Source organism: Panicum virgatum, chromosome 2K (assembly GCF_016808335.1).
Source record: "Panicum virgatum strain AP13 chromosome 2K, P.virgatum_v5, whole genome shotgun sequence".
NCBI lineage: Eukaryota > Viridiplantae > Streptophyta > Magnoliopsida > Poales > Poaceae > Panicum > Panicum virgatum.
Genome location: NC_053137.1, coordinates 22,850,918 through 22,864,855, shown reverse-complemented (window position 1 = coordinate 22,864,855; position 13,938 = coordinate 22,850,918). Strand labels below are relative to the sequence as shown.

The 13,938-nt window shown below is 41.8% G+C and overlaps 1 protein-coding gene across 1 annotated transcript; it reads right to left on the bottom strand.

Moving 5' to 3' along the window:
- Positions 1 to 10,790: 10,790 nt before the first annotated feature.
- On the bottom strand, positions 10,791 to 13,347 carry LOC120671928. Its single transcript, XM_039952193.1, has 9 exons — positions 12,947 to 13,347; positions 12,794 to 12,859; positions 12,398 to 12,475; positions 12,085 to 12,220; positions 11,719 to 11,989; positions 11,545 to 11,629; positions 11,333 to 11,457; positions 11,161 to 11,232; positions 10,791 to 11,071 (listed from the first exon to the last, which is right to left on the bottom strand). Exons 1-9 carry the CDS (start codon positions 13,099 to 13,101, stop codon positions 10,974 to 10,976), a joined length of 1,086 nt encoding a protein of 361 aa, XP_039808127.1. The 5' UTR covers positions 13,102 to 13,347; the 3' UTR covers positions 10,791 to 10,973.
- Positions 13,348 to 13,938: the final 591 nt, after the last annotated feature.

Below are 13,938 nucleotides of genomic sequence, written 5' to 3'. Positions count from 1 at the left end.
CACCTTTTGTCCCAGTTGGGAACTTCAATCGAGATATAAAGTTGCTTTTCGTCCCGATCGAACCACCCAGGACCAAAAGTTACTATCTATAATCCCGGATGGAAAATAGGGACTAAAGCCAGTACCCAACCGGGACAACATGTGGTTTGTGTACTAGTGCATGTCGCTCTGATGCAATGGAATTGGACAGAATTCGGATATAATTACTACTGGAGTCATTCTTTTGATAGATCATTTGGGTTGATAGGTTCATGTGAATGGATAAATGTGGGTTGCGGTTTGTTGAAGGAAAAGTCAAGATGGATGCTTCAAAGTTCGAGTTCAAAATTCTTATTCGGCACATGTTCACCATCAGCAAGCAGCGCGAACTGTAAGCCTGCTTTAGTCGGAACCACGTGGACCATTTATGTTCTCTTATTTATCAACCTTCTGTTTCTTTGATTGTTTCATTTTTTACCTTTTTTTCATGCAGCATGAGCAAGGCTTAGAGGGTGTATTTTTTTTATAAGCTTGGATGTCTCTTTTTAGCTTCTGTGTACACATATATACATGCACACACATTTGAGGTTTATAATACCACAAGCTTCCTTTGTTCAAATTCGAGTATGGAGTCAAAAACTCAAAATGATTTGAATTTCCAACTCTATAATTATGGATTTATTGTTTATATATCTATGATTTTAAAGTTATAAATGTAGATAGGTATTTAACCAATTTATATGGAGTTTTTGATTCACCTCTAGATAAAATTTAGTTAAAAGTTTTTAGCATGTGCTTATAAAGTTTTGGACCTAGGAACAACAAAGTTTGCAATGTGGCAGTACATAGTTCCTAGAGCTGTGACTGCAAAGTTCGGAACTGCAAAGTTTTGGAACTCACAAAGTTTATAATATGCTAGTAGAAATTTACAATGCGTATTGAGTCGGGATAAAAATAAAAATGGTAATTTTCAATTTTTGAGAATAATTTTTGAGATTTTATAGATTTTGAAGGCTAAATGAAATGAAAATAATTATGAAAAAACAAAAACAAAAATGGTAAAATAATATGAAAGTGAAAACGAAAATGATTTGAGCATCCTCCGATTGTTTTCGAGAATTATAGTATTTTCAAGTATTGTACCGAAAAAATATTGTATTCATATACAATGCCAGCACCCCTGCTATTTATATTTTTGGAATGTCATACCTATACTTTTTTAGAGTCATGACTCCTTTGTCCTAACCCTAAATCACAACCTAGCGACCAAAATTCATAGGACTACTATGAATAGTTCCTTAGATGGTGGAATTACTGTCTAAATTTTAGTACTATGAAATGAGATACATGTCATGGATGGATGGATACTTTGATTAACATCTAAACCATCAGTATCTGGGGAACATATCAGGTGCAAACCAACCTCTCCGTGCAAACTATAAAAACTTCAATCTGGGCCATCAGATCAACATCCAAAGGGAAGGGCGCATAGATGTGGGAGGGGGGATTTGCAAAAGTGTGATTACCCAATCCAAGGGCGGGTTCAGATTGTAAAATTACCCAATCTCCCACACCCCTTGGATGTTGATCCAATGACTCAGATTGAAATTTCAATAGTTTGCATGGATAGGTTGGTTTGCACCTGATACGTTCCCCAGTATCTGTGCATGAAATGTGTCAAGTTATATGGTTAGAGTTGTGCTCTAGGGTTTGACATATTTATTGTTTTTCAAAATACCGTTTCGATCATTATCGATGTGTTCTCGATCGTATATTTTCGCTTCTGAAATTACTGGAATACCGATGCCGTTTTCGTTTCTGATAATATCGTATCCTTTTGTTTTTGATGAAAATGTAGTGAAAGTGATGGAGACTTTCACCAATCATTTCCATCCCTAATAGTGAGTTCATAAATTTGGAGTCAAATTTTAGAATTACAAAGTTTTTGAATCTTTGGAATGTTCGAAAACATGTTGATATAAACTCTTAAAAGATTGAGTTAGTTTTTGTAAAATATTTTTAATTAGTATCTTCAAAGTTTCTGAATTCGAAGTGCATAGTTGCTAAATTTTGAATGCAAAGTTTTTGACGTGATGTTGAAAGCTGAACATGTCAAAAGTTTTGAATATATAGTTTGAAACTTTTTCATGTCCAATCATAAATATTTTAGAATGTTTATTCAAAGTTTTAATTATATAAAGTTATTTATATGAAGTTTTCAATTCATTGGGAAAATGGATAGTTAAATTTTTTAATATGTGTGTTATAAATTTTTGTATATAGGAGTACATATTTGTAATGTGCTAGTACAAAATTCGTAGGTGTGGGAGTGCAAAGTTTGGAATTGCAAAATTTTGAAGCTAGGTGTACAAAGTTTATATTATGCTAGTACAATGTTCATAAATTTGGAGTTAGTGTTTGGAATATAGATATTTGGATCTTTCATAGTTTAATGTTTGAAATATGTTAGTAGAGTTTATTCAATTTGGAGTGTAAAGTTTGAAGTTAGTTTCTATAAAAAAAGTTTTTGAATGATGACTTTAAAGTTCTTGAATTCAAAGTACAAAGTTATGAAGTTTGCAATGCAAAGTCTCTAACAAGAAGTGATAGTAAAAGGTGGATATGTAGGAGATTTAAATATACTAGTGGAGATGCACGTGCAACATGCATGTGTTTAAAGATCAATTATAATGTAGCAATGCGCTCCATTCTAAATCTAATCTAATTCAAGTTCTCGCTAAAGGAGCTGTCGTGCTCGATGTACTTTGCAGCCTGTTTAATAGGAAAATGGAGTTAGTAAGGATGTCTCATGTGGTTAGACGCAAGCAACAGAAATTTTCTGTGAAGAGCATGTGATCATTTACTTTCTCATGTCTCTCGGAAGCCTTCGCACTATCACCATCACTACTTGCAATTAGTACAATTATCTTCTGGCCTCCTCTGTTGCGTGGATATGGTCGGGAACAAAGAGGGTGAATATAGCACCACATCGGGAACAATGATGGCATGGTGCGCTCGGGAGCGGTGGCAACTCGACAGTAGTCTGCATTATCCCTTATTATAAAAAGGTAACCAAACCAGTTAGTCAATAAGCAACTGCCATTCTTAGATACACTTTATAACCAAGTAGCATGTGCACTATTTGTCATTCCCACCAGTCCACAAGGAAAGTATGCTACGTATGTCTCAAATTTTCTTTTCTTTCCTTTCTAAAAAAATTGGCACCCACTTATGAGAAATCAAAAAAAAAATCTAACCATCACCAACAAGCCAGCGAAAATAGCACCAACGTGCCAGCTTGTCTCACATGTTACTCTTCATGCAATGTCAATGCTAGTTAGCTAAAAGAAAGCCTACATATTATTTCTTTGACCTGTAAATTCCTCCAAGTACAAGCTCGATTCTTAGTCCTGGTAAATTAAATTCTACTCTATGGAACACACTAACCCTACCCTACCAAATACCACTGCAAACCACAATGGGTTTGCTCAATCAGCTGACATACTAAACAGATTCAAAAGCAATGGGTTTCAAAAGAAGAAGAAAATAATTATATCTGGTCTACACTTACTCCTGCATATAAATATGGTTCAGAGTACCACTACCCTCAAGTTGACTGTCAATATTTCTGCATACCTGAAACATATAAAAGGATAGATTAGTAAGTAGTGACCACACTAATAAAATAGAGCATGATAATTTTCTGAGTGTAAGCTGTAGCAAATAGCAAGTTAGGGTTATGGTGATTCATTGGTTGGTTGTTGTGATTATTGCCCTATTAGGGCCTAACAATATAAATAATACAATTAAACAGTAGCATAATTAGAAACTGTAATGAAGATTATTTATTTATTTGGAATAAAATCTATGGCACTTCCGTGTCAGAACAAAAGGAGAGTGAATATTATATCCCACTGGCAAAGATGTTTGCCTTAGTTTCAGAAGACCATCTTGCCTGTTTCCTTGGTCATTGACAAGCCATTATAGTTTGGACAGTTCCATTTGAATATCATCCATTTCTGCTAGTAGGGATGACACCACAGCTCTAAATTTTGAGATAACTTGGTTCCGACCTGAAAGTTACAAAAAAAAATCATTATTTCCTGCTTAAAACAAAGATCAGAAGGAAATATATTTCAAGCATGTTGCATAGTTAAAACAGCACCAGGTTCTCTCGAAGCCTCTTCAAATTTCAGCACCAGCATATTCTTTTCATTACATAGTTTCTGGACATCTTTCTCAAAATCAGCAATCCTAGAAACATAGTATGCAAAAACCATCTTGGATATTTCAGCTAGATCAATTTTTTTTTATTAAATTGCCTTTCTTGCCAAACAAAGCTATCCATATCAACCTGAAACATGGAAAAGTAGAAATTTAATAAAAAATCAGCTCTCTTAGGGTAACACATCTATTATACAGACATGCACTAGTAGAGTGCCCGTGCGTTGCTACGGGTCCTTTGTTACGATGCGATATATGTAAAAAGTCATTATTTGTTGACATGCGGTATAGACATATTGCGATAACATTAAGACAAAGATAATTAGTATTGTCACCAGTTCAAGAAATTAATAGGACAATGGAAAACACAAACGTTCGTAGCTAGTAATTACAAATAAAAAAACTAAACATGGATGTAAACGTTCCAAAGATCTAGGAAGTGAGCACTTCTTTGTAGACGATATTCTTGGTAAGTGTGCCATCTAATTCGCTAATCTCATCATTAGTCGTTGCAGCGAGAACTTTGAGTCTGCTTCTGGCTGTAGCTCGTGACATAGCGACATATAGCTGTCCGTGTGAGAACACCGGGTTAGGGAGGTAGACTTCAACATGAGGGATCGTTTGCCCCTGAGCTTTATTGATAGTCATTGCAAAGCTCACTCTAACAGGGAACTGTTTCCTCTTGAACCTAAATGGGAACATTTCATCATCCGAAGGACATAAAGGTATGCGTGGGAGGAAGACTCGCTTTCCCGCGTGTTGACCCAGCACTATCTCTGCATCGATGGTGTTCCTCTGAAATGCTCGCACCACCAACCTCGTTCCATTACACAAGCCATTTGGTGGGTCAAGATTCCCGAGCAATATCACTGGACAATTAACCTTAAGCTTTAGGATGTGAGGCGGCAAACCATTCGGTGTCAAAGAATTCAAGAACTCAGATGGGTAGTGATTGTTTGGATCATCAACTGCACAATCAAAGCTGTGATAGATCATTTGCTGTCCTGGGAAGCGTTCGATGAGCTTCATGTTTATGCCATCGACGTTCTCATTCCTAGTTGATAGAATAGCTCGTGATGTGATGTAGTTTGAATTTGTCATGTTTTCCTCTAGCATTGGGAAAACCACATCAATGAGGTCATTGATGTTAGATTCTTCACCGGTGTAAGGGACACATATATCGCTAGGTAGCCTTACGTAGTCCTGATCAATGGTTTCCTCAACACCATTTCCGATGCGCAACAAGTAATCTGAAAACCAAGGATCTGACTGAGCCCTCATATTCTGCACAAGCCTCAACTGATGCATGTAGTCCCATAGGTAAGATCTACGCAGCGTTGAGTTAATTATTTGTGCCCTTGTACCCTTCCGTACGACCGGAAGGACTTGTCTAAAGTCACCTCCAAAGACAATCGTCTTTCCACCAAACGGTAAACCAGGCTTATCCATGATGTCTCTCATGCTCTTATCAAGTGCCTCAATTGCTTGTCTTTTTGTCATCGTGGCTTCATCCCACAATATAAGTGAAGCACGATGAAGAAGTGTTGCCGTCCCACTTTGCTTGGTAAAGTTACACAAACCACCGTCTTGTATGCTAAGTGGAATTTTGAATCTTTAATGTGCAGTTCTACCTCCAGGCATGATGGAAGTAGCTACACCAGACGTTGCAGTAGCTATCGCTATATTTCCATTGCTCCGAACTCTTGCTAGCATTGCATTGTATATGAATGTCTTTCCTGTTCCTCCGGGGCCGTCAACAAAGAAAACACCTCCAGTACCACTATCGACGGATGCTAATATAGTGTCATAGGCTTGCCTTTGTTCACGATTGAGGTATGACACAGCTGATAGGTGTTCATTGTCTAATTCAATATTGGTCTCCTCAAATATTTCCCGTACCACACCAGACATGTCGTCATTTGAGCCAGAAATCTCTGGAAGAGGGAATAATGTTATATCCTTACCCATCGACTGGAGGATATTTCTAATATCTATCAACACCATCTGTTGTACTGCATTTGAATCGCTTTGGCCCCGCTGGAAGTCATCAGACATTGCTTGTAAGTGCTTATCCCAGAGACCTCGCACATTGCTAGGTTCACAGAAGACCAAAATCGTAGCAAACAACCTTCGGAGAGACGAAGGCATATGGAAAACTTCAGCCTCAGTCAAGCATTCATCGATGCTACTATCTGCCTCAATAAGACCTCTTTTCTCAGCAGCCTCTCGGAAGGTAGGATAGACAATTCCTTCAAATGATCTTAGATGTTCGTATGAAGTCGGTCCTCGTACGTGGTTCAGCAACACTCTTAGATAATATCTCTCCCCCTCAGCAGGATGTGCAGAAATGATCCGTCCAACCTGTGTTCGCTGCTGTCTTGGTTTCCATTTCTTCGGCCTACTCTCCCAAACTGCATGTTCTGGAAACTCTCTATATAGTAGGGTTCGAGCCCATGGGAATTCTTGGTTTGCCTTAAAGAACTGAGTTAACATTGATTTCTCAACACCCTGTGCTTCCAAAACATTACGCACATCGGCATTCTCATTGTAGGAAACAAGATGCATGCCTGGAAGATGAAGTTGTAGCTGTAGAACGGGGGGTGAGATACCATTTAGATCAAACCCATATATTCTCCATAATGCCTCCTGCGGGCCCACCCATCTAGCATCTCTGAAATTTTCTATCTCGTTAATCTCCTGATTGCCATCTGCATCATTTACAGACACGGATGCCCTATCGTGGCCGTTATAGATGTACTTGTAAAGGTATTTCACAGCTTGAATGCTCGAGCAAACCTCAACATTCAAGTGACAATCATACCTTCTCAATAGCTTCGGACAATAAGGCACGACCCACCTATTGTCCATGTCATGTCCTCTAACTAATTCTGTCTCTCCATCCTCCCTTCTTCTATATATTGGGTAAGAGTCCTTCCCTTGGAGAGTTGTGGTCTGAAACTGGCGTGGATAATGGCACTTGCATTGACCATCTCTCATACAGGGGCTACGTCTATTTAAAGAACCACATGGCCCATGCATGATGTGTTTGGCAACCATTTCACGAAGCTGGGGATACTTGTCCTTATTTGGAAGCTCCGCCGAGATAACAGCATCGTACTATTCTAGGCTTGTTAGTTTGTAGGGGGATTGCATGATAAGGAGGAAGTGTGCATGTGGCAAACCCCTTTTCTGGAACTCAATGACATGAACTTGTGCTGCCACAACCCCAAGGATGTGTCTATGGAATAGCTGGTGTTTGAGGTCTTCTAATTTGGCTTTAAATACTCGCACAACAAGATCCGGTCGGTCCTGTGGTGTCTGGCCCGGTTCAAGCTCTCTAACTATTTCTTCCCAGTTAGGATTACAAGTCATAGTGAGAAAGAAATCTGGTTTTCCATACTTTTGCACCAAGGCCATATCATCCATGTATCTCCGTCTCATATCCCTTCCTCCACCAATAAATGATGCCGGTAGCACCCATCTTTTGCCAACTCTACGTGCTCGAACCTCTCCAGCACATAAAGTGTCAACTAAGCCCTGGTACAGATCAGCTCGTATTCTCGATTGGTTGTGAAGGATATAGTTGAGCCGTGTTGTTTCAAGCTTGATATATGTATCCACAGCGAACTGCTGGAATAGACGCTTACCATGCAAGATGGTATTGAATATACCACGGCCCATCTGGAATTTGTAGCAATAGTATTCGCGCATCGTGACACACAACTGGCTATTAGTGTCTGTTAATGATAAAAGATGCATGCGGTTAGTTAATTATTGGATCGGATCAAGAGTTGAAATCATCTGAAAAAATAAGGCAATTTCTCACATAACGTACCTGGATTGTCAAGTTGTGTGGACGGCCTAATGACCTGGCCAGGATTAACACCAACCTTTGGTATTTCTGGATGCCACCCAAGCTCGCCCCTAGGAAAGAAGAGAGGGTATGACAAAGGGTCATAACATCCATGATGAGGCTTGATGGAGTAACATCTGTTATCGTTGCCAAACAGGGTTATGCCACGGTCAATATGTTGGTAAATCTCATTCCCCTCAACCCATACAGCGGCCACCTCTGACGTCAATGGTGCATTGTAGGTTCTCTGGTCTAGTTTGTAGTCAGTATTAAGGAAAATACGACACTCATCCATGTTCTCGACCTGTCCTAAGCTCCTAAATGTTTCAGAGTAAGGGTTGGCTCTTAGTATATCCACCAAACTCGCAATGATAGAACGGTCTCTTGCTTGGAACAACTCAAATCGAGCCTATCGAAAACGATGTGAAAGGCTAGGGTCATCATTGTAGAAGTATAGTTGCAAGTGGCTTGAATTCTCATCTCTTTTTCCAAAGGAGTGTAGGTTGTGGTAAATTTGTCCATTCGCTTTGAAGGTATATACTCCATCTCTTGCGCTTGCAAGGTTTTGGTCGTAATCACAAGCAAAGGTTGTGAACGAAAAATGTCCATTGAACCATCTTGTATGATCTTGGAAATGTTGTGAGTTTGGGTCCTGGCTGGTATACAATAGTCGAAGCTCTTCAGGCGGCTCAGGCATCTCAATCTTGACCTTCCCATCTCGGCAACAAAATCCCAACGGCTCATATTCAAACCTCTTTGCACTGCAATGGCAGCAGTCTGGCACCGACTTCAACATATGAGTGCTTTCAGGTAGGTTCTGGTATACGATGTCACCAAACTCAAGGTTGTTTGAGCCCACCACAGCGGCATCATTAGTTCCATTGAAATTTGTTACAACAGAAAAGTTAGGAACATGTGTGGTGCATCTAGCCGCCGCTCTTGGGTATCTTCGAACTTGTCTCGCTAGCCTTTGTTCTGGTCTCTCATTTCCATACCGTTCTCTGGCGCGCGCGCGTCTGCTTGCAACTTGTTCAGGTGTCATGCTTGCACGACGTGCTCTTTCACGTTCCCTTCTTGTCTCTGCACGGTATGTTGCTCTACCACGAGTGCTTGCTCGAGATATTCGTGATGGATTTTGCTGCTCCATAAGGGTAGTAAGTGCTGAAAAGTAAAAAGAATTGGAGTAATGATTATATGTTTCATACGACTATTGTTTACAAATCAGCCACTTATTTTAATTAATTATATGAAGTACCCGTAGAGCTTTCGCCTTGTTCAACATGTGTAGACGTGAGGGTACTTTGGAAAGGGCTCAAAACTGAGGGAGGTAGTCCACATGGATGGTCATCATCTTCTGATGAACTTTCTTGCGTGGCACATGATGGATCTCGAATAGAAAGCCCGGTAGAGACTTGACGCGTCCGCATACTTTCAACTCTCTTTCGCTTCATTTGTATATTCATAACTTGTATAAATAAAAAATAAATGAAATGAACACCTTACATGTATACATCCATTGATTGAATTTTGTAATTAAAATCAAAAGAAAATTTAACTAACAAGTTACAAATTCATACTTTCTTTTCCATTTCTTCTTGGGTGGTTCGGATCTCCCGTCATTGTAGCCTCTAGTCCTAACAAGTAAGGCATTTGTAACACACTATTCAGAATATAAAGCTAGAGCTTAATTTCAAAATTCATCCATGCACTTGAACTATGGCACAAACTGCATAGCAAAAGTATTATACTGCAAAATATTTTTAACCTAAATCGAATGGAGCATATTACAGAATTTTGCAGCTTATCTCTATATACGATTTCCGCACCAAAAGAAGGCCTCCCAGCGTGGCCACATCATCGGTCGTTCCCGGCCGTCCGATCGGCCGGGCGGACGGCCCAGATCGTGCTTTCTCAGTCATTTTACAAAACAGTCCTCATTCTGACATCTCATGTGGAGGTCGGGCGAGTCCGACCCCCCTGCAGGGGTCGGGCGAGCCGGACCCTCTTCGCAGATGTCGGGCCAGGCCGACCCCTCCATAGGTGTCGGGCGAGCCGGACCCTTTGTCGCAGGGGTCGGGCGAGTCCGACCCCCCTGCAGGGGTCGGGCGAGCCGGACCCTCTTCGCAGATGTCGGGCCAGGCCGACCCCTCCATAGGGGTCGGACGAGCTGGACCCCCTCTACAGGGGTCGGGCAAGCCGGACCCTTTGTCGCAAGGGTCGGGCGAGTCCAACCCCCTCTACAGGGGTCGGGAGAATGCCCCGCCGTCCCCCCCTCCCCCGTTGCACGCACAATTTGGACACAGGGGGTTGGGCTCACCCGACCCTTTGTCGCAGGGGTCGGGAAAACGCCCCGCTCAGCGGCTGCGTCCCCCCCCCCCCCCCCCCCGCGTTATGTTGAACGAATAACCATAACACACTTCCAGTCATAAAGAACAATGTCCATCGTTTTGTTGTATTTTACTAACCACATAAATCATATAGTTTTTTTTGTTTTTTTGAAAGGGTATCATACAGTTCACATATGGAACCAAATAATCCTGAAAGGTCAGGACGTGCAACAAGAAAACAGACACATTGATCTATCGATCATGCCTGGGTGCCAACAGGTTAAAATACAGGAGTCTGGAACTATCAACCATGTTTAAGCAACTTCTGGCAATCCATACGACCCAGTGATGCCTGCCTCGCTCTTCTTGTATTCAACACATGATAACCAAAATATACTATCATAGTATATTGTCCACTCAACTAAACACTTTTGAATAGCACAACCATGAATGTATTGGAAATGCAGTCTGCTTCTGGTAACATTAATACAAATTTCGAAAACATAGCAGTGATAAATAGTCTAGTGACAAACAATCTAGAAACACTTCCTAATGACCCTACATCTAATTTTCCTTGATTCCCAGATCGATCAGTGTGGTAACACGGTCGCCAAGTATGCCCATCTTGCTTCAAGATATCTGTTAACGAAGCGAAGATTCTGCCTTTCCATCATTATTCGCCGAACAGCTGCAATTTACAAGATATATTGTTTTAGTCTATATGTGTGCATTAACAGATGAAACTGTTATTTAGCTTAGGATGTAGCAGTTTCTCACTTGCTAGTTGATGCCATGTGTGATGTCTTGGGTTGAAGTCCAGTGATGTGTGGTCTGAGCTCTCCAAGCATCCTGTTGGTTAAATAGGGTAGGGTTAGGGTAGGGTTAGTTAAATTGAAGATATGACTGAGGTATATTTGATCAGGTAGAGGTATATTTGATCAGGAATTACTGTGTGTAGAGTTTTGTCGCAGCATAGTGGCAATTATAATTTCCTTTTCATCTCTAGCTTTGTACCATCGTTGAAAATTCCGGCAGAAGAGGTCACTACAAATCCCAACAATAATAAGGTGCCACCTAGAAATTTAGCATATTAATTAAAACCCTTTAGTGGTGAGGTGTGAATATATAACATATTGTTGTAGTACCGATTTGAATGCATACCTTGCATCCATTAACACAACCTCTCTATATAGCCTATTGCCCACATGCTCCAATGGCTCCATATGGACAACTATTCCCATAACATCTGAAACATTTAGTAATTTATCAACTTAAAGACTATGGATATTAAGATATTTGTAGAACCATTACAACAAAGTAGGTTAGGAGCAGTACCTACAAATGTCTTGTTGGGTTGTCGGATCACTTCATGAAATGGCATAAGATGCTTTGGGCAGGGAGGGAACTGAAGTCGGAAGGTGTATGGCTCAACACGAGTTTTTCTGGTCAATGTCACCTCAAACCGATGCCCAATATTTCTGAATTCAAGGTCCCCCCAGTTTGGCCCAAAAACTACATCTTTCAAAATGTACTTGCATCCTTGCTGAAGTAGTGTGTCAAATCGATGGACTTTATTGCCATATGAAATTGCTTCAATTTTGGAACCCTATAGAGTTACCCAGTACAGGAGAAGTGAGCGAGATAACTATGCCTAAAACGACTTAATGATACAATTTATTTTTAGCCTTTGTAGTGACTTACAGTGGTGTCGACAAGGATGAAGTGTTGCTTATCATGATACCTAGGCTCCATAGGGAATTTAACATCTATCCTTACAATTATAGTCCAAGTCTGAGGTAGACCTCGAGAATCGTCAACATCATCGAACAACTTTAAGCTGTAAGCGACACACGTTTTAGGTTGCTATATATATATATATATATATATATATATATATATATATATATGTGTGTGTGTGTGTGTGTGTGTGTGTGTGTGTGTGTGTGTGTGTGTGTGTGTGTGTGTGTGTGTGTGTGTGTATCTTAGGTGTTCTGATTAGTATAACTAAACTCACCAATCCGTTGCTGGATTTGGCTCTGCATACTCCGCATATGTCCTCTTACTTCCACCAAGGCGAAGTGGTGCCATTAAACTAAATATAAAATGGGGTGAAGCAGGTGTTTCACCGAACCTTAAACATACACTACATGCAGCTAGTTCATTGCAGGTCGAAAAACAGAACTAATGCTGGCATTTAACATCAAGAATCATGCATTTCACACAGTTAATATTGGACAAAGCATTCAGGCAAAATGCAAGAAGAGAAACTGAGCTTATTGCAGTCACGTATTACTGACTACCCAATTAACACCAGGATCAATTAAGCAAGCAAGCAGAGAAACTGAGCTTTTGTATACATCATAGCATGCACACAGGATCAATTAAGCAAGGAAGCAGAGAAACTGGGCACCTGGATGTTAGCTTCTCAACGCAGCAGGCAATCACAAGAGGACACACCGATGAACGAAGCACCACACTATCAAGAATCAACAGAGAACAAAGCATTAGCTGCCGCCACCATGGGAGAGGGAACCAGAACAGAAGCGACAGGGAAACTGGGCACCTGGATGTAACCTTCTCAACGCAGCAGGCAATCCCAAGAGGGCAGGCGACACACTGATGAACGACTATCAAGAATAAACAGGAACAAAGCATTAGCTGCCGCCACCATGGGAGGGGGAACGAGAACAGAAGCAAGAGAGGAACTGCACCTTTCATGTGTGCGACGGAGGAGCATGGCAACACTGAGTAGAGCTGCGGCTTGTCGCGGCTCGCGGGTGCGCTCGGTCGTGGCTCACGGTCAAGGCGGTTGCCAACAACGTGGGGGGCGACGTGTGGTGGGGGAGCTGTAACTGGCGCGGGAGCGGGAGCTGGCGCGGGAGCTGGCGCTGGCAGCCTCCTCGTGCCGGATCCGTGCCATGGTGGTCGAATCCCGGCCGGCGAGGGACGGCGAGCCGCTGCGCGGTGGGCGAGGTACGGTGGGGCGCGGGAGTGGTAAGGCATCGGCGAGCGCGAGGAGCGGTTCAGATCCGAGGCGAGGGACGGCGAGGGGCGGCGCGGCGCGGCGAGGGGCGAGGCGGCGGCGCGGCACAGCGAGGGACGGCGAGGGGCGACGTGGTGGGCGAGGGGCGACCGGGCGAGGCGTCGGCGCGAGGGAGAGCGAGAAGCGGGGGGCGACAGCCGAGGAGGCGAGCGACCGGCTGTGTGGGCCGAGAGTGGGCTGCGTTCGGCCCACGTGGCGGGGTGCGGGGAGGAGGCGACGCACGAACTACTGCTGCATTATAGGAGTAGAGATATTCACTGACCAATAACCACCTGTAATTTTTCTAACAATGATTTGTGATCATCCAACTCTGCTTGAGACTTCTGAAGTTGGTCATTAACAAGCTGAAAAGCTTTGGAAGAACAGATGCTTTTGAAATCTGTCAGTATATTCTGGAAGCAACCAAAAAAAGGGGTAAAAACATCATGTAGAATTCAACATTACAAGGCCTAACCTTCAATCACACAATGTGTTGGGTAATACTGTAAACCTGAAATGTAGCTAACTTGTTC